We start from the raw sequence: 27943 nt of genomic DNA, 5'->3' as shown, positions 1-27943 counted from the left end.
TGTTGAAACCTGGATGCGAAGTGTTGGCATTTTTTGCGCTCCGGTGCAAACAGATTAATTGTTGGCTTGCCCCAGACCTTGAAGATCTTCTCCGGGGTTTCCTGCTTTAGTTCCCACTCATGAGAGGTGCTTTCTTGTCTGCTTAGTTTGTCTGCCTCTGTATTTACTCTCCCTGATAGGTGGACAGTTTACAGGTTGATCTTCCTTGCGATCACTCATTGCCATATTTCCTGGGCTAGCTTGCTAAGGGTGAAGGACTTCGGGGCTCTCTGTTTGCTCATGTAAAACATCATTGTAGTGTTGTCTGTATCAGTACAGTCTTCCCCGTTATGTGTGTCCAAAAGGCCTTCAGAGCTAGGAACAGTCTTCATCTCCAGGACGTTGATGTGTTTTATTGTATCTGTGTTGCTCCATTGTGCTTGTGTCTTCAGGATGCCCGTGTGTGCTCCCCACCCTTTGTGGGATGCATCTGTTGTGACTGTCACATTTGGCGTTGGTGTCTTTGATGTCCAACAATGTATCTCCATTTGCGTCTTTGCTGTTACAACCAGTAGATCCTCCCAACTCCCGGTGGCTTGTGACCAACTCTTGCATAACCGTTCCTGGAATGGGTGCATACGCAGTCTTGCATGTGTTATGAGCAGAATGCCTGATTCCATAATACCCATTATCTTCATGACTGTCCTCACTGTCAGAGGCTGCCACCTCTGGTATAGGCGCGCTTCCTCTAGCACCGCTTTTACCCTCTTCTGAGTCAGGTATGCCCTTGCTGTCTTTGGAGTTCAGTGTTGCCCTTAGGAAAATCGTTTCTTGTTCCCGTTGAAGAGACGACTCCGTGTGGTTTATGGAAAACCCTCAGCGTTCTAAGGCTGTGATCACAGTTTGAAAGCACCTTTAGCAATTTTGTTTTCTTTTCTTCTTTATCAACCAGTCATCTAGGTATGCGTATACATGTATTCCTTTTCTTCTCAGAAAAGCTGCAACTGCTGCAAGGAATTTTGTAAAGACCCTTGGTGCTTACTGTATGCCGAACGGTAAGACTCTGAACTGAAAGCATACCTTTCTCAAGTATGAATCACAGGTACTTTTTGCATGCTTGATTGATAGGTATGTGCAGATAGCCATCCTTCAGATCTAACGTTGCCATTAAGTCCCCTTTTTCATATAAGTGGGATTACTCCCCGAAGTGTTGTCACCTTGAAATGTTGTGAGCGCATTGGCACTGGCCTTAGGGTCAGATCTGGTTTAGGAACCAGGAAACAGGGAGAGTAGTTTTGTTTTGTTTCCTTACTGGTACTTTTCCCATTGCTTGCTTTTGTAGAAGTTATTTGACCTCTTTCCTGAGCCTTATGACCTCTACCTTTTGATTTCTTTTTTGGTTAGGGGGTAAATTAGTGGTGGTATTTTGATTAGTTCTATGCAGTATCCATGATGTATCACATTTAAAATCCAACTGTCTGTGGTGATTTCTGCACACTGCTGTGGGTAACTTCTCATTCTGCCTCCCACTGCTGTTTTGTGGGGGCCTCTTTCAGTGATTAAGTCATTTATTGGTGGTTTTTCCACCTCAGGGGGGGGGGGGGTGATTGTCCTTTTCCCCTTCCTCTTGCCCGAAAGGGCTGTCTTGCAGGGTGTTACCATTGCTGGTATGTGGTCTGCTATGAAGCTTGTTGCGAGCCGGATTGAGCTTGCTGTTGCCCCAATGGGAAGGGTCCCCTGCCTGTGGGTCTTCTGAATGTGCTTCTACCCCTCCTGAACGTACCTCTGTATTGTAAGGCTCCCATCACCTATTCATCTTGTTGTCCTTTCTAATTTGCTTCAAGGACTCTTTGGCCGCCTGGCCAAATAATGCATCCCCTGTCAAGGTTTTGCGGATGATGATGGCTTTCGCTTGCTGCTTGATAACTGATATTCGAAACCCAGGCATATCTCCTCAGTATTTTTCTTGTGCACATCTGCCTGTTGGCAGTGTCTGCGGCGTCCAAAGCCGACTTTGGGCATGTGTTGGTGATGTTTGTGCCTTTCTGTATTATTGCCTAAGCTCTATTCTTATCTTTTTCAGGAAATATCTGCATGAGCGCGTCAATTTCGTCCCATTGTTGGTGACTATATCTGTTCAACAGCGCACTAGAATTAGCGATTCGCTATTGTGTTGCTGTTCCCTGCACCATCTTTCTTCCCCCCCATGTTGCACCTTTTGCTCAATGTAGGAAGCTGGCTTCTGGTTGCAGGTTGGAGCCTCTGTACTCAGTGAAAAGTAGTCCCTCCTCCTAATAGGTCCTGGGGGCGACCACTGACATCTATCTCTCTTTTCCTGGTCAACAGCTTGCTGTCTCTAGCTCTCAAGCGTGGGACTGGTTCTCTGTCCGTGGCACAGCTCTTTCCTAGAGTGTTCCCCTGGGCCTAGGAGCTCAGCTGTGTAAGGCTCAAGTTCCTGAGGTTCAGTTCCATCTGGGGCTGACAGATCTTCTCCCTGAGGGGAGGGGACCTGATCTGGTATCCGTTTAGAAGCTGGTTTCCCAGACTTCTTGCCCTTTATCTTGGTAGGTTGGGAAATCATTTCAGACTTCAACTCTACTTTTTCGCCCTGGGCTGCGCATGAGCTCCGGATTTCACATGCGCCCATTCAAGTATACCCAGCACAGCTGCATGGGGTTTTCTTTCAACCTCAGTCCATGCTGAGGACCCCAGATCACTTCCTAGCAGACATTGCACAGGAACTGCAAGAGATACCATCAAATTCTTCTGGCCAGTAACCCCTCCCGATTCGAAGGATACAATCACCATGGGCTACACATTAGCCTTAGCGTTGCGGCTCGTATACGTCTCACCAGTCAAGAATTGGTCTGAGGACACCAGTTGTTCTGTCACTATGGTGACAATGGCACCAGTGTCTCTCTGGGCTTCAACTCTAACCCCATTAATATGTGGCTGTTGTCTGTATCTCTCCAGATTACCGGGTCAAACAGCCAGGGAAGCAACATCCACCCCATCCTCAAACTAAAGTTGCCTCAGTGGGCTCACTGATATGGCCATGACCCACTTAAAATCCCATCTGGAGACTTAACACTGCAGGTGCACTAGAGGCCTTCTATTTGTTGGGACAGGTAGGAGCTCCAGTTTGGTGTTCAACAGCCTTGTAGTCATGACACCAAGCCTTTTTGAGATTCCAGTTTGCACCTTTGCAACCACCCTTTAACTGGGAAGAGTCACTGGGCCCACCCTCCGTAGAAAATGTTTGGGGCCTTTAGAAGATTTTTGGTTTTTTATTCTTTGCTTGATCACCATCTCTTTTTTTTGTTTGAGGGGGGGGGTTGGAAATGGAGCATTTAGGCCTCTTTTTTTTATGGTCACCTCCACCACGATTTGGGTCACCCTTGTTTTGACCCAGTGGACCGCCTTCTTCCCCAACTCTTGAGGTCTACCAGGTACTGATGCAACTTCTCTTGAACACAATTACTTACCAGGATGCTCTTTCATAATTAAACTACAAAGCCCTTCATATTCATGCACATTGTTACCTTTTAGCCATCCACTTAATGGTTTCACTGGAAAGTCCACAAAATCTACCCAGGTCTGATTCTGGGTTTTTCAAATCTCACTGAACCTGATCCTGCATTCTTTAGTGCTGAGTCCAAAGCCTCATTCAATGTCAGGAGTCTAGCCCTACATTTATCAGAGAACAATTCCCAAAGGAGAGTGCCAAAATACTTTTGGCTGACATTCCTGGCTCTAAACGCTCTCTCAAAAGTTGTGAACCATTTGGTGATATCATTACCCTCTGAGTATTTTGGGACAATCCCTTTGGGGATTTTAGGGTCACAAGTTTCCTCATTAGTTAGGATTTGCTACCACCAAGGATGGATCCTAGGCCCATCTCAGCTCTTTCTTTTTTAACAGCTGAGAGTTTAGCCTCTTATGCTATCCTCTTAGTTTCTGAAGGTCTGTATCTTCAGTATCTATTTCTTCTGAGACACTACTAGATGTTTTCTCAGTGAAGATATTGTCGGGGAGGGGTAGAGACAGAGTCACGTTCGACGACCACCTACATGTCATTCTCCTCTTTCCTAGTGGGGAGACTTCTACTTGCCAAGGCCTTGTCATTTTCTGCCAGCAACTGCTGCAGATGGACTTTTGTGGGTTTAGGGCCCAAGGGAATTTCCCATGCTTTACAGAGCTCCTTAAGCCTGGGCTGAGGTAGAAAGAAAGACCCATGCAGCTATGCTGGGTATCCCGAGTGGGTGTGCATCAAAACCAGAGCAAAGCACAGGGTGAAAAAGTAGAGTTAGAGCCTGGAATAATGGCCAACCTACCAAGAGAAAATGCAGGAATAAGGGGGGACCAGCTTCCAAACAGATCACAGAGCAGGATCTCTCTCCTCAAAGTGAAGACCTAACCACCCCAGAGGGAACTGAGCCTCAAGAGCTTGGGCCTTACGTGGCAGAGCTCCTAGGACCAAGGGGGCCCTCTAGTGAAGATCTCAACCAGGGACAGCAACCTTTCCCCACTCCTGAAGGTCTGTAGCAGCAGGCTGCTGCACAGGAAAAAGATAATGCTGGTGGTACCCACAGGACCTATTGGGAGGAGGGGCTCCTGTATACTGAGGTCAGAGACCTTACACCTGGTGCCACCAGGAAAATGGTAGTGCCTCAGCAATGCACAGAGTTTCTCCTAACTTTGGCCCACAACATCCCCTTAGCAGGGCATCTTGGCCAGACAAAAACATGAGTTCAATTGGTCTACCACTTCTGTTGGCCAGGTATGCCCCAGAAAGTTTTTTTTTTTTTTTTAAACTCCTGTGTCACCTGTCAGGCCAGTGGCAAGACAGGTGAACAATCAAAGCCCCCGTTAAATCAACTTCCAGTGGTTGGTGTTTCCTTTGAAACGTTTGGGATTGGCACTGTTGGTCCCCTTGACCCTCCAACAGCATCAGGGAATCAATCAAATCATTTGTAAAGCGCACTACTCACCGGTGAGGGTCTCAAGGTGCTGAGGGTGGATTGGGGGGGGGGATTCTACTGATCAAACCGCCAGGCCTTGAGCTATCTCCTGAAAGTAAGTAGGAGGTCCTGTATCTGGCATAGATGGGTGGGAAGAGTGTTCCACGTCTTGGCGGTGAGGTGGGAGAATGATCTGCTGCCGGCGGTCGTTCGGGGGATTCGTGGGGCGGTGGCAAGGTCAGCGGAGAAAAGCTGTTCGGTCGGACGCACCATCTGTTGTGGTATTCTGATCCGGTGTTGTGTAGTGCCTTGTGAGCATGGGTGAGGAGTTTAAACGTGATTCTCTTGTTGAAGGGGAGCCAGTGCAGGTCTCTCAGGTGGGCTGTGATGTGGCTGTGGCAGGAGATGTCCAGGATGAGGTGTGTGGAGGCATTCTGGATGCGTTGCAGTCTTTTCTGGAGCTTGGCCGTGGTTCCTGTGTAGAGGGCGTTGCCGTAGTCCAATTTGCTGCTTACGAGGGTTTGGGTGACTGTTCTTCTGGTTTTAGTGGGGATCCATTTGTAGAGCTTGTGAAGCATGCAGAGGGTGTTGAAGCAGGAGGAAGAGAGGGCGTTCACTTGCTGGGACTGATAGCGATGAGTCCAGGATGAATCCTAGGTTACGTGCGTGGTTGGTGGGTGTTGGTGCGGTTCCCAGTGTGGCAGGCCACCAGGAGTAGTCCCATGCGGGGCGTGAAGCCGAGGATGAGGACCTCAGTTTTGTCAGAATTCAGTTTCAGGCAGCTGTTCTTCATCCATTCGGCGATGGCCTTCATTCCTTCGTGGAGGTTGGTTTTGGCGGTGGCAAGGTCCTTGGTGAGGGAGAGGATCAGCTGGGTGTCAGTGGCGTATGAGACGATGTTGAGGTTGTGAGATTGGGCGATGTTTGCGAGCGGCGCCATGTAGACGTTAGAGGGTTGGGCTGAGGGACGATCCCTGGGGTACACCGCAGATGATTTTGGGGGCTTCAGAGCGGAATGGAGGGAGGCAAACTGAGTTCTGCTGGTGAGGAAGGAGGTGATCCAGTCCAGGTCTCTGTCGCAGATCCCTGTGTCGTTGAGGCGTGTGCGTAGGGTGTGGTGGCAGACTGTCGAATGCAGCCGAGGTGTCCAGGAGGATAAGGGCTGCGGTTTTGCCGTTGTCGAATATGATCCTGATATCGTTGGTTGCAGCGATGAGGGCGGTTCTGGTGCTGTGGTTGCTGCGGAATCCAGATTGGGACGGGTCCAGAGTGGTGCTCTCCCCAAGGAAACGGGTCAGTTTGTTGAGAATTTTCTTGATGACATTTGCCAGGAAGGGGAGCAGGGAGATGGGCGAGAAGTTCTTGAGGGCCGCTGGGTTTCTTGGAGGGCGTTGATCTCTGCGTGTTTCCAGCTCTCCGGGAAGGTGGCGTTCTCGAAGGAACTGTTGATGATCTTCCGGAGTTGGGGTGCGATGACAGATTTATACTGGTGGGAGTGGATCATGCCACCAGGTGTAGGAAACTGGCTCAGTTTATGTGTACACCTATAGTGTGGCAGCCTATACGGAGTCCAGGCAGCCCTTAGTAATAGTGAATAGGTGTTCAGATAACAGAAGCTCTTTAGGGGTAGCTAAGGCACGCAGCTAAAGTTTATCCAAGCGGAATGTAAAGAACTTGCAATGCTGCAATAGTCAAACAGTAAGTCCCTCACAAGAAAGAACCCCACAAGTGTTATAAAAATAAAGGATACTTTAATACAGCAAATCTATCAAGCTACCATTGGTGTACGTCCCTTGGGAGATACTAAATACAATTATGCACATAAAATAACCAGCACAAATAGCATAGAACTATACAGGGCCCTAAGGGAGGGCCAACTCATATACTAACAAAGTGGAATGTGTAAGTGGAGGTTAGATAGGGGCTGGGGCCAATTAGAAACACTAGAGGTAAGTACAGTAGGAGACCCCAGCAACCAGGAGTAATTCAGTTGACCAACCAAGTGGTTCCACAGGCAAGCACAGGAAGCCGTGGTTGGAGTTTGTAAAATTCAGGACCCTTCCCAGCAGACCCCGAGGAAAACAGCAGGCAAGTGGATGAATGGAGACTGCCTCTACGCCAGGATACCCAGAAGACAAATACCTACACCAGGGACCCAGATGCAGAGGGGAGAAGGGACTCTCTAAGAAGACTGTGGATGTCTTGGGTTGTCCAGCTGCTGTTATGACCCGTGGACCAGGGAGGTAGAACCCAGGGACAGATTCCGGATGTGGGGGACCTGCAAAGTAATGGGTCAGAGTGCAGCACCCAAGGAGGTGCCCAGGTGGTGCAGGAGGCAATCCCAGAACTCACCTACGAGCTGTCCCTCGACAGTCGCCGGATTGCAAGTGGGTCAGTGACCAGCCAGGTCACCAACAAGCACTGGCAAAAGCAAATGGAAGCAGAAGAGAAGTTTGCAAAGTTGGAGGGACCAGCAAGGTCTAGGAGACTTTACCCAGGAGGGGGAGTCTGAGCTGGCCCTCAGCACACAGGAAGGCCAACAGAAGTCAATGGAGCCCCTACGAGTGACCCACAGGCGCCAGACACTGAGTCACACAGAGGCCTTACCAGCCCAGCAAACAGAAGTCCCACATCGCAGGATTTGCAGGACAGGAGCTGACCTTTGGTTTGCAGAGTGCTGGGGGCCAGGGCTACTTGGAAGCTGAAGATCTCCCTGAGGAAGAGTCACCAAGCCTTGGCAAATGCAACAGTCGCGGTGCACAGGGGAGCCAGTCCAGCGGCAGGAGTAAAGGACCACAGTCTCCCAACTTGGATAGAAGATAAGTAGGACCCAGAGGAGGCCACAGACTCACCACCAGTGTTGCAGGATCTTCAGATGTCCAGAGACGGCAGACCCAACTGATCGGTCAACAATGCCTTGAGGTGCTTTGGAATGCAGGGGAGTGACTCCTCCATGCCAAAGGAGATGCCTTCTTGCTTTCTGGTGCAAACAGAGTCCTTGTGACCCTGGAGGATGCAAAGCCTTGGATGTTGCAGAATTCTTGCAGGGTCCGGAGAAACAATGTTGCAGTGGGAACCTTCCCACCAGAAGCAGACTTGTCAGTTCCAGGCCAAGACCAGAAGCAGTTTCAGAGCCCAAGGGGAGACAATGCCTTGCAGAGTTCCTTATAGAGCCTTGCTTGACGAATCTGAGGACCCACACACGAGGAAGCCCTTAACTCTAAAAAGTGGTTGGTCACTATGCAGTGACCTACCTATCGGAGGGGGTCAGGGACGTCACCTGCCTGGCCTAACCAACCAGATGCTCCTAGGGGCCTCTGCACATCTTATTTTCAAGATGGCAGAATCAAGTGGCCACCTGGCAGAGCTCTGGACACCTCCCTAGGGGAGGAGCTGGAGAAGGGGGTGGTTACTCCCCTGTCCTTTGTGTAGGTTCGCACCAGAGCAGGAACCGGGGGTTCCTGAACTAGTGCAAACCGGATTTTGCAAGGAGGGCACTAAATGTGCCCTTCAAAGCAGTCTAGTGGTGCTCAGCGGCCACACCACCCCAGCCCTTAAACATCTAATACACAGCGAGAGGTGGTCATACCTCTCCCTTGCAGGAAATCCTTTGCTCTGCCCTCCAGCCTGAGCCTGGCTCATCAGCAGGAGAGCACAACAGTGTTTAGGGTCAGCAGCAGCGAGGGCTGACAGCCAGACCTCGTAAGGCTGCCAAGACAGAACTGCATGATCCGCTAAGGAACCCCCCAGAGAACATGTCATCATACAACTAGATGACGTAGATGACGTCCCTGACCCCCTATGATTGGTGGGTTACTTCAGGGAGTGACAATCCGCCTTTTAAGGTTACTTAAGGGCTCCCTTGCAGGTGGGCCCACAGAGTTGTCGAGCAAGGCTCTCCAAGGAACTCTCTGCAAGACAACTTTTGCTCCTGGCCTCTGGAACCGCTGCTTGTCTGCTTTGGAACCAAACACGTGTGTTGCTGGTGGGAAGGCTCCTACTCCAACATTTTTTCTCCGCATCCTGCAAGAATTCTGCAGCATCCAAGGCTGAGCATCCTCCAGGGTCACAAGGACTCTGTTTGTACCAGGAAGCACCAAGGAATCTCCCTTGGAGTGAAGGAGTCACTCCCCTGCAACTGCAGCCACCTCAAGGCAACGTCGACCGGCTGGTGGGGTCTGCTTTCCACGGACATCTGAGGATCCTGCAAAACAAGTGGTGAGTCTGTGACCTCCTCTGGGTCCTGCTGGTCTTTTAACCAACTTGGGAGACTGTGGGTCCCTGCTCCCGCCACTGAACTGGAACTCCTGCGCATCGCCACTGGTGCACTTGCCAAGGCTTGTTGACTCTTTGTCTGGGAGATCTTCAGGCATCAAAAAGTCCCAGTCTCCAGCACTCTGCAACTCAAAGATCAGCCCCTGTCCTGCAATTAATGCGATGTGAGACTTAGGTTTTGTTGTGCTGGTGATGCCTCCTTGTAACACCCTCAGGGTCACCCGTGGGGGCTCCATCGACTTCTGCTGGCCTACCTGCGATCTGAGGGATAGTCCTGAACTTGCTGGCCCCTAAAAAGGCTCTCCACCTTCTGCTTGCATTTGCCAGTGCTTGTTGGTGACCTGGCTGGTCACTGACCCTCCTAAAATCCGGCGACTGTCCAGGGACAGCTCATAGGTGACTCCTGGGATATTCTTCCATCGACTTGCAGGAACTTCATCTTCAGGAGGGTGGAAATTGCCACCTACACCACCTGGGCACCTCCTTGGGTGCTGGATTCTGTCCTCTTCCTTTGCAGGCCCTCCACGTTCGGAATCTGTCCCTGGCTTCCACAGGTCATGACAGCAGCTGGACAACCCGAGGCAAGCACAGTCTTCAGAGAGCCCCTTCTCCCCTCTGCATCCGGGTCCCTGGTGTAGGTACTCAGTCTTCTGGGTATTCTGGGGCGGCGGCATTCTCCAACCTTGCGCTTGTCTGCTGGTTTCCTCGAGGTCCACTGAGAAGGGTCCTGAATCCCACAAACTCCAACCACTACTCTGTGTTGGTCTTTGGGACACCTGAGTGGGTAACTACCTTGCACGTGGCTGCTGGGGACACTAACCATACTTAGCTCTGGTGTTTCTATCTGCCCCCAGCCCCAGGCTAACTACCACACTTACCTTGGTTGGGGTCACTATTTCACATTCCATATTTTTAGTATACGGCTGGGCCCTCCCATAAGGCTCTGTGTATTTTTATGCTCTTTCTGACGGTTATTTTGTGTGTATACTATATGTAGCTAGCTCCGGAGGGAGATAGGACAATGCTGGTCTAGTAGTAGTGCTGTAATAAAATAGCCTTTATTCTTGCAACACTTGTGTGGTTCTTTCTTGTGAGTGAGTTACTCTCCGACTCCTGTGGTATTGCAAGTGCTTTACATTCCTCCTGGATAAGCTTCAGCTGCTCGCCTCAGCTAACGCCAGAGAGCTCTTGCTATCTGGACACCTAGTCTGTTGGAAAATGGGTTATTGGTAGGGCAGGTAGGTACCTACACCTAGCAACAAGCCACTAACCTCCACATAGGTACAGTTAGGTCTCAGTAAATTAATCCCAGCTCAACCCTTCGTAGCTTGGCAACGAGCGTCAAGGCTTAACTTAGGAGACAAAGTGTAAAGCATTCAAATATCACAAAACAGTAATTAAATAAAACACAGGAAACAGTTTAAAAATCCAAAACCAATTTATAAAAATAGTTTATATTTTTATCTTTAAAATGACACAAAAACGATTAAAATCGGTTCAGGGGAACCGGAGATATGAATTTTTAAAGAATTATTACTTTTCTAGCGCTTAGAAACAAAAAGCGCCAATCGGGTCATCTGGTTGCACCTCGACCGGGGCAAAGTCAAACTTTCAGGCCGACCGCGATGGAGCCCTGCTCGGCTACAGGTCGCGGGAGGCCTCGGTTAAAAAGTTACCTTCTGACTTAGTCTTTATTTTGAAGTTTTTCTTCACCGGGACGAACCTGCCAGTTGAATCCGACCTCCTGGAGCCCTTGTCCGGATACGCGATGTGGGTTTCCTCGGTGGAGACGTTTACCTTCGGACTTAGTCGTTTTTTCGAGATGAAAATCCTTCGACCGGGGTAAACCTGGATCTTGATCCGACGTCCATGGAGCCCTTCTCGGATACGATGGCTGGGAGGGTCCCGGTCAACTTTTTACGTTCGGACTTAGTCTCTTTTTTGGATGTTTTTCTTTACCGGGACGAACCACGAAGTCAGGCCGGGTCGCGGTTGAGGCAAGCCGGCTAGAATTTCCGCGGCGGGTCGGTCCCTCTCTGGAGCTTTTTTCCAAAAATTCTCAAATCTTTTCCAAACTTCTGGGGCTTCACCCAGATGTTCTTTTAAGGTTCTTTTGGGGTCCACAGCTCACCCCAAGGGTCCAGAAGTTCTGTGATGGTCCTTGGGGGGTGCGGACTTCAACTCCCAGAATGCACCTGGCGAAACTCCTTTTTGGCCACTGGACAGGGGTCAGCTGGTCGCTTTCTTCAGGAGTTGGTGCAGGGGACTCTGGTTTAGCAATTTTTCACCTGTAGCAAACAGGGAGTCCCTCCTTGAACCAGTTGAAGCCAGGCAAAGTCCTTCTTGTGGTGAAGCCCAAGTGTGCAGCTGGTGCAGTCCTTCTGAGTGCAGGGTCCAGGTGCAGGCCAGGGGTCCAGCAGGGCAGTCCTTCTTCTTCTTTAGTTCCTTTCTTGTTGAATTCTGGAGGGGATCTGAGGTGTGGGGGCAGGTCTGCCAGTTTTATCCTTGCTCCTGGGTTAAAAGCAGGGGGGTCCTGGTCCTCCAATCAGGTACAGGGTCGTCCCCCTGTGATGACCACTTCCTGGGAAGTGTAGCAAAAATCCATCCCAAAAGGCAACAGTCTCTAAAAATCCAACATGGCTGAATCTGATTTTTGGAGGTTACATCTGGCTGAGCCCACCCACTGGTGTGGCTAAAAATCATAAACACACCCCTCTCCTTCCCTCTCCTAATCTAATCAAGGGGGCACCTAGCTGTCTGGGGTTGCAGGATGTGGGGGTGTTGCTGGGTGCTCCAGATGTTCTTCTCTGCCTTTGAAGACCAGTTTGGCAGCCCTCCCCCTTCCTGCCTCACCATCTGCTGAGGGGAGATTCTCTCCCCCAAGCACATTCCTTTGTGTGAAGCTAGGCCACTTCACACCTCATCAAGGCAGCCTGGCAGAAGCTGCTGCAGGCTGGCCAATCAGAGCACAGCAGCAAAAACAATGCAGAGCTGAAATTGGCAACTTTTTAGGTAAAGTCTAAACTTTTTACCTGGACAAGTTATATTAAATCCAACAACTGGAAGTTGTGGGATTTATTACAACAATCAATTTGATACCAAATTCTTGGTATGTAACATTTAAGGAGACTTTAAAATTTAAAATAAAGTCTGCCCATTCTAGCCTATGAAGGCCATTTACTTCAATGAGGGAGAAACGAATTTGGCTGTTTTTACCTCACCAGGGCTTATAAATCTATTTTTATAAAGTCCCTGCTTATAGTTACATGGCAACCAGCCCTAGGGGCACATAGGGCACACCTTAGGGGTGACTTATATGTAAAAATAAGGTAGTTTAAGACTTTGGAAGTACCTTTAATTCCAAAGTCGAATTTGCATATAACTTTAATTTAAAAGCAGCCAGCAAAGCAGGCCTGCCTTTAAAATGACACTGGGCACCTCAGCAGTGCACCTAGGTGTGCACCACCTATGCTGTGGTCCCTAAACCTACATGCCCTACCATATACTAGGGACTTATAGGTAGGTTAACTTAGCCAATTATAATTAGCCTAATTTGCATATCCATTTTACTCAGAGCACAGGCCCTGGGACTGGTTAGCAGTACCCAGGGCACCATCAAAGTCAGGAAAACACCAGCAAAAAGAGGAAAATGGGGGCAATAAGTTATGGGGCCTCTGCAATCAGCCCTGTTTTCTCACATAGTCACTATCACTAAGGGTTGCCAGGACACAGTATAGGGGCCACACCACAGGTGTAAACCATAAACTGAGCCAGCCTCCTACAGCAACAATGATAGAATCTGCTGGGGTGTTCCCCTGGATGTTTTGTGTTTTTGTTGAGGGCTTATATTTCTTTTCCACTCAAGGGGTACTGCTCGTGGGCTGTCTCTGCCTCTGCAACATTCTCGTCATCGCTGGACAGTCCCAGGTCTTTTAGAAACATCTGTGGCTTCTGGCTGCTGGAAATGGTGTTAGTGTTCCAGTTTTTGCTTTCGGTGTCTCTTCAGGGTCTTTGGTAAGAATGTGGCACAGGCTTTGCAGCCTTTGTCCCAGTGGCAGACAGAGGTTACAGATTTCAGGAGGGTCTCGCTGTGAAAACTTGCTGTGGCAGTTTGGGCAAAATGTAATGTTTTTTTTTCTTCCCATGACCCCCTACCTTGCCTCCTTCTCCGACCACATGCTGATGACTGCCAAGGTCCCACGTCCGGTGGAAGAGTGAAGGGTCCCCTTCTCTCTCATCATGGTTCGACAACTCAGTGAGTTTTCACATTTTTCCAAAAATGTTTTGGAGCTCCTCAGTTGCTGTTGACTCAACAGCAGGAAAAAAAATCTGAAGATGCCCAGTACGCAGAGGAACATTGGGGTGGCCGACAGCACAAAAAAAAAAAAAAAACATTTCGGGCCCACCCACTAGGTGCACAGCATGTGAATCCAGGAAAGGATTCATGCTGCAAAACTTGTGGTATTTTCTGAGGAACTGATGGCTTGGGATGCCAGCCCCAGAGGATGAGCTCTAGCAACAGCCATCCAGTAGCATGTCCATTAAGTTGGCTTGGGCGTCCCCTGAAAAAACAGTGGACAGTAAGCAGGCATGATGGCCGGCTGCAACTGATGAACCTACGTGTAGTTAGCAAGGGAATCATAATGACCCAATAGCAAGATCATTTTTAATCCGCTTCTCTACAAAAGAAACACAAATTTAAGTTAGTGTCTCAAAAAGCCCACACAACAATTTAACTTTTTTCAGAACATGTATGTTTTAACCTCTTGCTGAAAGTGTTCTGCGATCCCGTACAAAAGTAATACTTTGGTGTTTATTGCTTCAAAGAAGACTTTTTTATGAGAGGTTATTCTTTCTCATCCTCAAAGACCACTTATTATTCTTTCAATTGTAGATTTTTATCTTAGCCACACAGCTCTTTTACACCAGTTGACCTCCCTACACATGATACTCTTCTGATCCCAATCACCCATCACCATGTGCAGGTGCTACGTCAGTTTATCTCTTTCTAAACTTACGAGAGTGGTCACTCTCTGAAGAACTTTGGCGATCATTCCTCTTAAAATAAATCAAATTGGAAACACAAGGGGTAACAACAACGTCGTAACATAGTGGTAATGGGCAACAGCAAAGTAGCAACACAATCACATCTCACCTTCCGGTGGGCCTTAGGTGCTTCCTGCTCTGCGGGTACTTCGTCTGGAGGAACTATTCCGCAGTCAAAGAGGAAGTCCACGCTCTGGTTTATGTCTAGCGAATCTAAAAAGAAAAAAAAAAAATATGAAAATACACATATTATGTATATATATATATATATTGAGCTATCTCGTAGCACACAGATCCCTAGGCTAGCCTTTTCCTCGGGTGGAAGGTGCCATTCAAAAGCTTTCATCGCTCTTCAATGACCACGCCCTTCCCACAAATACAGCAGATTTGCTGTTGAGTCATTCAGAGCAACTACGTTTATCACCCCCATAAAGTAATACACAAACTGGGGGGTGTTACTACAACGCTGCACCAACTACCATCACTGGTGGATAAGGTGGCGGGCCGGGTCACCTCAGTGGGCCCCTTAGGGGACGCAAGGGCTACCCTTTTACCCCAGCGAAGTTTTCCCGTAGCGCACGGTATGAAGGTACTCACTCTTGGGGAAGTCAGCCTCCAGATCCCGCCCTGGCTCCTCCAAGACATTGGCCATCTTGACAGCCATGGCAAGCACATCATCTCTTGCTGGCCCAAACAGGTCACAGTCCTCAAGAAGCCCCTCTCCACTCTGATCACTGGCCAGGTCTGTGAATACAAAGCCCTGGTCAGAAGGTGTCAGACATCTTCTCAGACGTACGAGGCCAGGCATGAGCATTTCAATATTTGCTGCACCTCTTGGGATTTAGCTTGTTGCTGAAAGGGCTCCAGCGAGGTCCAAGCCTGAGTATAAGTCTGATGAACCCACAACAATCATAACACTATATTCAGTAATGTCCTGTGTCAGCTCGCTGGAAGGGCACCAGGAGTCTGGAATGGGGAAGGATCTCCTTCATGCAGACACCCTCCCAGGGACTCCTGACCAGCTACTACCAGCCTGCATCCCACCACGCACAAGCCTGACATGATTTGGTTGCTGAGACATGTAAACCTGCATGGTTCTATGTAAAGGGTGAAGCTTAGCAGCCTTCTTGAATGATGAGTGCTGGTAATGGGGTCAGCAGCTTAGAACCTGAGCCTACTACATCCCTGCTAACATAGGAGTACCGCCTGGAACCTGATCCAATCACATGAATAAATGAACCAGAAAAAAATGGATAAACATGACCCCTAATATGAGCCGGTAAGAGTCAAGTGCTGAGAAAATGTATCACCCATGAAGCCATCCTTGACACAACATAGCCCCCATTACAGTATTTACAAACCAAACCACTAGATGGCCGGTGTATCTACAGAGACCGAATCCAGAAATGATTCAGGCAGAAAAATTCAACTGTACCACTGCCTCTACTGCACAATGTCAGCTAAAATGGAATAGCAAACTTTACAAATACTGAAAATAAATACATTGAAAAACTGGGTCTGGGATGATGTGCAGATCACCCTTATTCCTCTTTATAGAAACTAAAGATGTGAACAGAAACAAAAAAGTACTCAGATTAAAAACGTTATCCCCATTACATGCATCTCCATTACAATCTTGCCAATGTGTGGGACTACGCATCATGACCCCTTAGATCTTTAAATGCCTGCAACATTTTTATTTCATTGATGATTCAGATTTCATTCTTTCTAAGGGGCTTTGATGATAAATGCTTCATGGCATTGAGACACAAACAACAAGACTCAACAGTATATTACTAGGGCATTTCCTCTCTCCTTACAAAGCCACACAGACATAAATCTAGGACAAACCAACCGAGCTGTTTCTGACCTTTTCATTCACAAGACTCAAAAGAATCTGATGCACTCACACAAGGGGGAAAACATGCTCAATTAGGAGTTCCCTACAATTGCCAGGCTGGAACCTTAGACTGGAACCCAGATTGGGCACTCCGTAAATACCATAGCTTGTGGAATTGGTTAAAGGCAGGCAGACATCTGAAATTACACTCATCTGTGAATGCAACCCAGGGTTTAAAGTGATATGGCTCTCATTACCACTCATCCATCTTCCTCGTCCCAGTCCTTGAGGATCAGTCCCACCTGGAGGACTGGCAAGTTGTTTGTTACACCGAGCTTCACTCAGCCTTCTATAGCTACATAAGACCTAAGCCTCTACCACATTCTGTTTTATCAGCCCATCTGGAGACAGATTTCTGGCCTTTTCTGTGTTTCTTGGGAGGCGTTTCTTGCTTTCGGCAGGACAGGACAACTCTTGTATTCGGGGAGTTGGGGGGGTTGGGGGGGGGGAGAAAAAGGGTTCGGGATGCAGGGTTCATTGTGAACACATTCCTCAGACCTTTGGGCATCTCGGACCCTTCTATGGCTGCTACATGGGCTACTCTGTTTTTGCCTGGACCTTTGGTTCTGCTTTAGTGACTCCTCGCTGACTTTCCCTCCATGTGGTGGAGTTCAGTCTTTGGGGTACTATCGTCAATGAACCTCCTGGGTCTGCTATAGCATGACTCTTTAATGGCACAGGGTCGCGTTGGACTTTCTTCTGACTCTCATTCCTTTCTGTTGATGGAGGTTCTGAAAGGCACTCTGTGTACTGCTATTGCTCTCTTGACAAATACATTTTTGATCCTGCCAAGATTTGTTTTCTTTCTTCTTGTTATGAGAACACTGCTCCTGTTTTTCTTCTCATGAACATTTATAGGGCGTCTCCTGGCTCTGATCACTGGTCAACCCAGTGATCTTTTTGTGTGTGATAGGGTTCTTTGGGGCCTTAACAGGTTGGCAAGTTGTTTCCCAAGGTACTGTCACCTCAAGCTAACCCTGTCAACTACTCTGTGCCTCTCATTCTCATGAATGTGGCTTCAGGGTATTCACTGCTCCTCACGTCCTTTCCACTGCAGGTGTGGGGGTATGTTACTTTCCCATGTTTTACCTTTGTAGGCTCCATCATCTTGTCAGCCTGATAGTGTTGCAGGCAGGCGTGAAGGTACAGAAGATCGTGGCAATGTGTGAGGCCTTCTGCTGCAGGCCGCACTGTAGTTTCCCCAAGCAGCCTCACTCTGCAGATGTCGATGGTTTACCTCTGGGCTGATGGAGGCGCCTGCATTGTTACTACTGGACCATTACCGTGACTCAGTTCAGCTGATATAACACAACCCTGCTTAAGTGCTTGTGCTGTGCTCTGCCGGTTCCTGCATTTCCCTGTACTACTACTGTTCTTTGGTTCCGGGGTCACGCTTCATCGAGTGCTTGTATTATCCAACAGATCGCTCAGCAGGATGGTAATGAGTGAGCATGTGCAGGGCACTTGTCAGTGTAACGGTGGGACTGTGCATCTTTGCTGCACCCTGCTTTGCCACACATCCATGTAGATTGTCACTCCTGGCTTAAGAGGAAAGGGCTCTGACTTCCATGCAGACCTTTAGGCTGCATATCTTACTCTTGTCACAGTATACAGGCCAACACTCCTGCTTTGGGTGGGAGACTTCTAACAAACTGGATTATTATTTGGGGTTAATGAATACCCACCTCAATAAATAATCACAATTTTTTTCAGGGTAAACCCTTAAAGTCACTAAATTAACCTGAGCTTAACCCCTGGGAGCGATGGCACAGAACAGACAGGCTTAACTTAGGTTAACGTGTAAAGTATTTATGCAGTACCAAAACAGTAACAGAGTCAAAATGCAAAACAATAAAAATCCGAAACCAAATGAAAAACAATCAGAGTAAAATTTAATGAATAAAATTATTAAAAAATCATGTAAGGGGAACCAGAGAGATGGATTTTTAAAGTTTTAATTAGACAAAGCATCAATGGCAGTCAATGGTAACAGGCAACTAGGACCTCAGCGCAATTTGAGGTGGACTGTGATGGAGTGCAGGTCGGAAACACCAATCAAGTTCGCCCTTGTTAAGGACTTTACCTTCTGACTTCCTCTTTTATGTCCCAAATCACCACAGGAGTCACTCGTAAAGCCCTCCAGAACCTCAGAAAAGGCACTTAATGGACTTGCAAGTTGTCACGTAGAGGCCAACATCAGGGCCCCATTCAGGTCACCTGGCCACTGGTAAGCTGGGTACATCAGAAAAAGGCCCCTTGCATCATACTGGACCCCTGGAGCTTGAACAGGAATCCAGAGTTATGACCAGAGTCCACTTCTTTGCCATGGTCACAAAAGGGAGCCGGTCCAGTCCTCTTTTGTTCTTCAGCTGGTCTAGGAAGTGTTCTGAACCAACTGCCTGCCGGTGCCACTATCATGCCTAGCACTCACATGGATGGGAATTAATCTAGGACATGCTTTAACTAATGTGGCAAATGTTTCCGGGACCAACCGTACCCACTTTGGGCATTTTCTAAATGGTGAAAGTCTTCAGCCACACTAAAAACTTGGGCTCCGAGGGCTGGAGGTGTGTTGTGTGTGTGTGTGTATGGGGGGGGCAGGGGGGTTGGGTATGTACTTATACTAATCCATCACTAATTCTTGTTGGGTTCCAGAGTAGCGTGCTACACGCTGAAAAGCGCTTCAACGCCTCGTCAGGGGTAGTAAGCGCTATATAAATACTATTACAATTACTACGTGTAGGAAGTTGGCTCTGTATGTGCTATTTCAAAGTAAGGAATAGCATGCACAGAGTCCAAGGGTTCCCCTTAGAGGTAAGTGTAAGGAAATGCCTCCTTGGCATGGTTGCCCCCTGACTTTTTGCCTTTGCTGATGCTATGTTTACAATTGAAAGTGTGCTGAGGCCTGCTAACCAGGCCCCAGCACCAGTGTTCTTTCCCTAACCTGTACTTTTGTATCCACAATTGGCAGACCCTGGCATCCAGATAAGTCCCTTGTAACTGGTACTTCTAGTACCAAGGGCCCTGATGCCAAGGAAGGTCTCTAAGGGCTGCAGCATGTCTTATGCCACCCTGGAGACCTCTCACTCAGCACAGACACACTGCTTGGCAGCTTGTGTGTGCTAGTGAGAACAAAATGAGTAAGTCGACATGGCACTCCCCTCAGGGTGCCATGCCAGCCTCTCACTGCCTATGCAAGTATAGGTCAGTCACCCCTCTAGCAGGCCTTACAGCCCTAAGGCAGGGTGCACTATACCATAGGTGAGGGTACCAGTGCATGAGCATGGTACCCCTACAGTGTCTAAACAAAACCTTAGACATTGTAAGTGCAGGGTAGCCATAAGAGTATATGGTCTGGGAGTTTGTCAAACACGAACTCCACAGCACCATAATGGCTACACTGAAAACTGGGAAGTTTGGTATCAAACTTCTCAGCACAATAAATGCACACTGATGCCAGTGTACATTTTATTGCAAAATACACCCCAGAGGGCACCTTAGAGGTGCCCCCTGAAACTTAACCGACTGTCTGTGTAGGCTGACTAGTTCCAGCAGCCTGCCACACTAGAGACATGTTGCTGGCCCCATGGGGAGAGTGCCTTTGTCACTCTGAGGCCAGTAACAAAGCCTGCACTGGGTGGAGATGCTAACACCTCCCCCAGGCAGGAGCTGTAACACCTGGCGGTGAGCCTCAAAGGCTCACCCCTTTGTCACAGCCCAGCAGGGCACTCCAGCTTAGTGGAGTTGCCCGCCCCCTCCGGCCACGGCCCCCACTTTTGGCGGCAAGGCTGGAGGGAACAAAGAAAGCAACAAGGAGGAGTCACTGGCCAGTCAGGACAGCCCCTAAGGTGTCCTGAGCTGAGGTGACTCTAACTTGTAGAAATCCTCCATCTTGCAGATGGAGGATTCCCCCAATAGGGTTAGGATTGTGACCCCCTCCCCTTGGGAGGAGGCACAAAGAGGGTGTACCCACCCTCAGGGCTAGTAGCCATTGGCTACTAACCCCCCAGACCTAAACACGCCCTTAAATTTAGTATTTAAGGGCTACCCTGAACCCTAGAAAATTAGATTCCTGCAACAACAAGAAGAAGGACTGCCTAGCTGAAAACCCCTGCAGAGGAAGACCAGAAGACAACCACTGCCTTGGCTCCAGAAACTCACCGGCCTGTCTCCTGCCTTCCAAAGAACTCTGCTCCAGCGACGCATTCCAAAGGGACCAGCGACCTCTGAATCCTCTGAGGACTGCCCTGCTTCGACGACGACAAGAAACTCCCGAGGACAGCGGACCTGCTCCAAAAAGACTGCAACTTTATCCAAAGGAGCAGCTTTAAAGAACCCTGCAATCTCCCCGCAAGAAGCGTGAGACTTGCAACACTGCACCCGGCGACCCCGACACGGCTGGTGGAGAACCAACACCTCAGGGAGGACCCCCGGACTACTCTACGACTGTGAGTACCAAAACCTGTCCCCCCTGATCCCCCACAGCGCCGCCTGCAGAGGGAATCCCGAGGCTTCCCCTGACCGCGACTCTCTGAAACCTAAGTCCCGACGCCTGGAAAAGACCCTGCACCCGCAGCCCCCAGGACCGGACTTTCACTGCAGAAGTGACCCCCAGGAGTCCCTCTCCCTTACCCCAGTGGAGGTTTCCCCGAGGAAGCCCCCCCTTGCCTGCCTGCAGCGCTGAAGAGATCCCTTGATCTCTCATTGACTTCCATTGCGAACCCGACGCTTGTTCTAACACTGCACCCGGCCGCCCCCGCGCCGCTGAGGGTGAAATTTCTGTGTGGGCTTGTGTCCCCCCCGGTGCCCTACAAAACCCCCCTGGGTCTGCCCTCCGAAGACGCGGGTACTTACCTGCTGGCAGACTGGAACCGGGGCACCCCCTTCTCTCCATTGAAGCCTATGCGTTTTGGGCACCACTTTGAACTCTGCACCTGACCGGCCCTGAGCTGCTGGTGTGGTAACTTTGGGGTTGCTCTGAACCCCCAACGGTGGGCTACCTTGGACCAAGAACTGAACCCTGTAAGTGTCTTACTTACCTGGTAAAACTAACAAAAACTTACCTCCCCCAGGAACTGTGAAAATTGCACTGTGTCCACTTTTAAAGTAGCTATTTGTGAATAACTTGAAAAGTATACATGCAATTGAAATGATTCAAAGTTCCTAATGTACTTACCTGCAATACCTTTCAAACAAGATATTACATGTTAAATTTGAACCTGTGGTTCTTAAAATAAACTAAGAAAAGATATTTTTCTATACAAAACCTATTGGCTGGATTTGTCTCCGAGTGTGTGTACCTCATTTATTGTGTATGTACAACAAATGCTTAACACTACTCCTTGGATAAGCCTACTGCTCGACCACACTACCACAAAATAGAGCATTAGTATTATCTATTTTTACCACTATTTTACCTCTAAGGGGAACCCTTGGACTCTGTGCATGCTATTCCTTACTTTGAAATAGCACATACAGAGCCAACTTCCTACAGTAAGATAGTGGCAAAAAGAGATAATACTAATGCTCTATTTTGTGGTAGTGAGGTCGAGCAGTAGGCTTATCAAAGGAGTAGTGTTAAGCATTTGTAGTACATACACACAGGCAATAAATGAGGAACACACACTCAGAGACAAATCCAGCCAATAGGTTTTGTTATATAAAAATATCTTTTCTTAGTTTATTTTAAGAACCACAGGTTCAAATTCTACATGTAATATCTCATTTGAAAGGTATTGCAGGTAAGTACTTTAGGAACTTTGAATCATTACATTAGCATGTACACTTTTTACATAAAACACAATAAGCTGTTTTAAAAGTGGACACAGTGCAATTTTCACAGTTCCTGGGGGAGGTAAAGTATTGTTAGGTTTCACAGGTAAGTAAGTCACTTACAGGTTTCAGTTCTTGGTCCAAGGTAGCCCACCGTTGGGGGTTCAGAGCAAACCCAAAGTCACCACACCAGCAGCTCAGGGCCGGTCAGGTGCAGAGGTCAAAGGGGTGCCCAAAACACATAGGCTTCAATGGAGAGAAGGGGGTGCCCCGGTTCCAGTCTGCCAGCAGGTAAGTACCCACGTCTTCGGAGGGCAGACCAGGGGGGTTTCGTAGGGCACCGGGGAGGGACACAAGTCAGCACAAAAAGTACACCCTCAGCAGCGCTGGGGCGGCCGGGTGCAGTGTGCAAACACGCGTCGGGTTTTCAATGGTTTCTTATGAGAGATCAAGGGATCTCTTCAGCGTTGCAGGCAGGCAAGGGGGGGGCTCCTCGGGGTAGCCACCACCTGGGCAAGGGAGAGGGCCTCCTGGGGGTCACTCCTGCACAGGAGTTCCGTTCCTTTAGGTGCTGGGGGCTGCGGGTGCAGGGTCTTTTCCAGCCGTCGGGAAATGGAGTTCAGGCAGTCGCGGTCAGGGGGAGCCTCGGGATTCCCTCTGCAGGCGTCGCTGTGGGGGCTCAGAGGGGACAACTTTGGTTACTCACAGTCTTGGAGTCGCCGGGGGTCCTCCCTGAAGTGTTGGTTCTCCACCAGTCGAGTCGGGGTCGCCGGGTGCAGTGTTGCAAGTCTCACGCTTCTTGCCGGGATTTGCAGGGGTCTTTAAATCTGCTCCTTGAAACAAAGTTGCAGTTCTTTTGGAGCAGTGCTGCTGTCCTCGGGAGTTTCATGTCTTTCTTGAAGCAGGGCAGTCCTCAGAGGATTCAGAGGTCGCTGGTCCCTTGGAAAGCGTCGCTGGAGCAGGTTTCTTTGGAAGGCAGGAGACAGGCCGGTAAGTCTGGGGCCAAAGCAGTTGGTGTCTTCTGTTCTTCCTCTGCAGGGGTTTTTCAGCTCAGCAGTCCTCTTCTTCTTGTAGTTTCAGGAATCTAAATTCTTAGGTTCAGGGGAGCCCTTAAATACTAAATTTAAGGGCGTGTTTAGGTCTGGGGGGTTAGTAGCCAATGGCTACTAGCCCTGAGGGTGGGTACACCCTCTTTGTGCCTCCTCCCTGAGGGGAGGGGGGCACATCCCTAATCCTACTGGGGGAATCCTCCATCTGCAAGATGGAGGATTTCTAAAAGTCAGAGTCACCTCAGCTCAGGACACCTTAGGGGCTGTCCTGACTGGCCAGTGACTCCTTGTTTTTCTCATCTCTCCTGGACTTGCCGCCAAAAGTGGGGGCTGTGTCCAGGGGGCGGGCATCTCCACTAGCTGGAGTGCCCTGGGGCATTGTAACACGAAGCTTGAGCCTTTGAAGCTCACTGCTAGATGTTACAGTTCCTACAGGGGGGAAGTGTGAAGCACCTCCACCCAGAGCAGGCTTTGTTTCTGTCCCCAGAGAGCACAAAGGCCCTCACCACATGGGGTCAGAAACTCGTCTCTCAGCAGCAGGCTGGCACAGACCAGTCAGTCCTGCACTGAACAATTGGGCAAAATACAAGGGGCATCTCTAAGATGCCCTCTGTGTGCATTTTTTAATAAATCCAACACTGGCATCAGTGTGGGTTTATTATTCTGAGAAGTTTGATACCAAACTTCCCAGTTTTCAGTGTAGCCATTATGGAGCTGTGGAGTTCGTTTTTGACAGACTCCCAGCCCATATACTCGTATGGCTACCCTGCACTTACAATGTCTAAGGTTTTGCTTAGACACTGTAGGGGCATAGTGCTCATGCACATATGCCCTCACTTGTGGTATAGTGCACCCTGCCTTAGGGCTGTAAGGCCTGCTAGAGGGGTGACTTACCTATGCCACAGGCAGTGGGAGGTTGGCATGGCACCTTGAGGGGAGTGCCATGTTGACTTAGTCATTTCCTCCCCACCAGCGCACACAAGCTGGCAAGCAGTGTGTCTGTGCTTAGTGAGGGGTCCCTAGGGTGGCATAAGACATGCTGCAGCCCTTAGAGACCTTCCCTGGCATCAGGGCCCTTGGTACCAGGTGTACCAGTTACAAGGGACTTACCTAGGTGCCAAGGTTGTGCCAATTGTGGAAACAATGGTACATTTTAGGTGAAAGAACACAGGTGCTGGGGCCTGGTTAGCAGGGTCCCAGCACACTTCTCAGTCAAGTCAGCATCAGGATCAGGCAAAAAGTGGGGGGTAACTGCAACAGGGAGCCATTTCTTTACACTACGGTAATCTGAGTGTCCTCATATTTAACATTAAAATCCAGTTTGAGGGTGCCACTCTACCTACAACAAACCCAGTGACAGATGCCTGGTACGACAAAACCAGAGTGTCAGGTTTCTGCATCCTGTTCTCGCCTTTCAATAGTGCCCGAGGGTTAGATGTAAACCCAGCAGTCCAGTCAAGCAGGATTTAACACTGTTGTGTCAAAAAAGCCTCCACACTGCATATTCAGCTTGTTGTTTGCACTGGAGAGGCGTTTCACACCTATAAAAGGCTAAATAATGGATAGGAGAAGCTAGAAAAGCAATGTGATTTAGCCAATTGGAACTTCGGGCAGGGAAAAGGTAATTTCTTTTAAGTTACTTTTCCCTAATATTTAATAAAAATCCGACTTTACTATTAAAGCAGATTTTTGTTAACTCAAAAAAAAAAAAAAAAAAAAAAAAAGAAAAGTTAAAATATATTTCTAGCTAGTCCCCTCCACAACGTACAGTATCAGTAAAAGTAGCTTTTAAGGGCTAGCTACTAAAACAACATGCTAACTTTATATTTCTACATGTCCTACTTTCACATACCATGAGCCCTGCCTGTGGACTCACTGGTCTACAAAGGGGTTATTTATCAAAAAGTTAAGAGGTTTTAACCTATCAAAAAGGTTTATTTTGACAGATCTAATGACAGTCTTCACACTGCAACAGTCGCAATTGCAGACCTGAATCCATGTTTCCAGTTCCCTATCCATCAGCAGTTGTTCACTTGTATCCTTTTTGTTTGGCTATTGGACCTAGCTCAGCAGGATTACCCCATATCACGCACTTGACACTGGGCTTGGGAGCAGGTATCATAGGCCTTTGTTTGACTGGTTTGTTTACCTAGCTATTGTTTTCCCCATGGCTTCTTATGTTGCTTACTTCAGCTGCCCTTCTGTCATTAGCGTATTTTTCATTCCCCATTCTCTGGCTGCTGTGTTGCTGGCAAAAACTAGGGGATCTAATGGCTCCCAATTCTGCCTTTTCTTGGGTTTTAATGATGGCATATAGTTGGGTTTGGGCACCAGCTGACTCTTTCTTGCCCGTGTGTGTTCTTTTTTTGAACTTGTCCTTTGTCTAGAGTTTGGTTGAGTTTTTTGTTGTTGTAAGAAACAGGCATTTTTGCAGGTTTCACCCCACTTAGCTTTGACTACTAACCACTGGTGTATCAGCTCTTAAATGCCCTGGGCCCTACGAACCAGGACTCCGTGCATGTGCTCTGGCCCTTGTGAAAGCCCATGGTTGATTGATGTATACCCAATTGACATAGCTCAACTTACTTGTAAGTGTCTAGTGTATGGCACCAGGGGTACCTAGGGCCTATAAGTTAACATATCACTCATTGACTGCAGCACTAGTTGGGCTACCATGAACATGACAAAGTAAAACATGTCTCTCAGACTGCCACTGCAGACTGGTAGAGCAGTTTTAACTGCTAATCTGACTGCATTTAAAGGTACTGGCAAATGCCCAAAGCCTCCTTTGTAATATCTAGAACCCACCTATAAAGCAGTCCTCTCAAGTCCTAAGGTAGGGTGCAATATATTAAATAGCTAAACCCGATTTAACAGGTCTTGACAGTAGAAACTCTGGTGAAACTGCTTAGGAGTGGGCAGACTAGAGCACTCTGTGATATCTAAATGCAACACTTCACAGGAAGCCATCATGCGGGAGGGAACCTAGAGGTCCATTGGTTACTGAAAGTAACCCGTCCTCAGACCACTTTCTGGGCATAGAAGGGGCACCCAGAACTCAGCTCTCACTTGGACTGGTGAAGAGGACCCGAGGGACTGCCATGCTGTAAAGAAATGGCTCCCTGTTGCAGTTACCCCCCACTTTTTGCCTGATACTGATGCTGACTTGACTGAGAAGTGTGCTGGGACCCTGCTAACCAGGCCCCAGCACCAGTGTTCTTTCACCTAAAATGTACCATTGATTCCACAATTGGCACACCCTGGCATCCAGATAAGTCCCTTGTAACTGGTACCTCTGGTACCAAGGGCCCTGATGCCAGGGAAGGTCTCTAAGGGCTGCAGCATGTATTATGCCACCCTAGAGACCCCTCACTCAGCACAGACCCACTGCTTACCAGCTTGTGTGTGCTAGTGAGAACAAAATGAGTAAGTCGACATGACACTCCCCTCAGGGTGCCATGCCAGCCTCTCACTGCTTATGCAGTATAGGTAAGACACCCCTCTAGCAGGCCTTACAGCCCTAAGGCAGGGTGCACTATACCATAGGTGAGGGTACCAGTGCATGAGCACTGTGCCCCTACAGTGTCTAACCAAAACCTTAGACATTGTAAGTGCAGGGTAGCCATAAGAGTATATGGTCTGGGAGTCTGTTTTACACGAACTCCACAGCACCATAATGGCTACACTGAAAACTGGGAAGTTTGGTATCAAACTTCTCAGCACAATAAATGCACACTGATGCCAGTGTACATTTTATTGCAAAATACACCCCAGAGGGCACCTTAGAGGTGCCCCCGAAACTTAACCGACTATCTGTGTAGGCTGACTAGTTCCAGCAGCCTGCCACACTAGAGACATGTTGCTGGCCCCATGGGGAGAGTGCATTTGTCACTCTGAGGCCAGTAACAAAGCCTGCACTGGGTGGAGATGCTAACACCTCCCCCAGGCAGGAGCTGTAACACCTGGCGGTGAGCCTCAAAGGCTCACCCCTTTGTCACAGCACCGCAGGACACTCCAGCTAGTGGAGTTGCCCGCCCCCTCCGGCCCCAGCCCCCACTTTTGGCGGCAAGGCCGGAGAAAATAATGAGAATAACAAGGAGGAGTCACTGGCCAGTCAGGACAGCCCCTAAGGTGTCCTGAGCTGAGGGGACTCTAACTTTTAGAAATCCTCCATCTTGCAGATGGAGGATTCCCCCAATAGGGTTAGGATTGTGACCCCCTCCCCTTGGGAGGAGGCACAAAGAGGGTGTACCCACCCTCAGGGCTAGTAGCCATTGGCTACTAACCCCCCAGACCTAAACACGCCCTTAAATTTAGTATTTAAGGGCTACCCTGAACCTAAGAATTTAGATTCCTGCAACAACAAGAAGAAGGACTGCCTAGCTGAAAACCCCTGCAGAGGAAGACCAGAAGACAACAACTGCCTTGGCTCCAGAAACTCACCGGCCTGTCTCCTGCCTTCCAAAGAACTCTGCTCCAGCGACGCCTTCCAAAGGGACCAGCGACCTCTGAATCCTCTGAGGACTGCCCTGCTTCGACGACGACAAGAAACTCCCGAGGACAGCGGACCTGCTCCAAAAAGACTGCAACTTTGTTTCAAGAAGCAGCTTTAAAGAACCCTGCAACTCCCCGCAAGAAGCGTGAGACTTGCAACACTGCACCCGGCGACCCCGACTCGGCTGGTGGAGAACCAACACCTCAGGGAGGACCCCCGGACTACTCTCCGACTGTGAGTACCAAAACCTGTCCCCCCTGAGCCCCCACAGCGCCGCCTGCAGAGGGAATCCCGAGGCTTCCCCTGACCGCGACTCTCTGAAACCTAAGTCCCGACGCCTGGAAAAGACCCTGCACCCGCAGCCCCCAGGACCGGAAGGACCGGACTTTCACTGCAGAAGTGACCCCCAGGAGTCCCTCTCCCTTGCCCAAGTGGAGGTTTCCCCGAGGAAGCCCCCCCTTGCCTG

General features: G+C 49.0%; 1 protein-coding gene across 5 annotated transcripts in view; it reads right to left on the bottom strand.

Annotated features, from left to right (window-relative positions):
- ZMYM3 (zinc finger MYM-type containing 3) overlaps positions 1–27943 on the bottom strand; it is a 451376-nt gene that overhangs the window by 92319 nt on the left and 331114 nt on the right. For 4 of the 5 annotated variants that reach the window (XM_069209214.1, XM_069209211.1, XM_069209204.1 and 1 more), the window contains exons 18-19: positions 14859–15005; positions 14371–14474 (exon numbers count right to left, since the gene is read on the bottom strand). In XM_069209214.1, coding sequence (XP_069065315.1) covers positions 14371–14474; positions 14859–15005 — 251 coding nt within the window. The remainder of the gene's footprint in view (positions 1–14370; positions 14475–14858; positions 15006–27943) is intronic. The other variant, XM_069209219.1, reaches the window with a different exon arrangement.

This window comes from Pleurodeles waltl, chromosome 2_1 (genome assembly GCF_031143425.1).
Source record: "Pleurodeles waltl isolate 20211129_DDA chromosome 2_1, aPleWal1.hap1.20221129, whole genome shotgun sequence".
Lineage (NCBI taxonomy): Eukaryota > Metazoa > Chordata > Amphibia > Caudata > Salamandridae > Pleurodeles > Pleurodeles waltl.
Note: the sequence above shows the minus strand (reverse complement) of the source record. Positions and strands in the feature narration are given on the sequence as shown.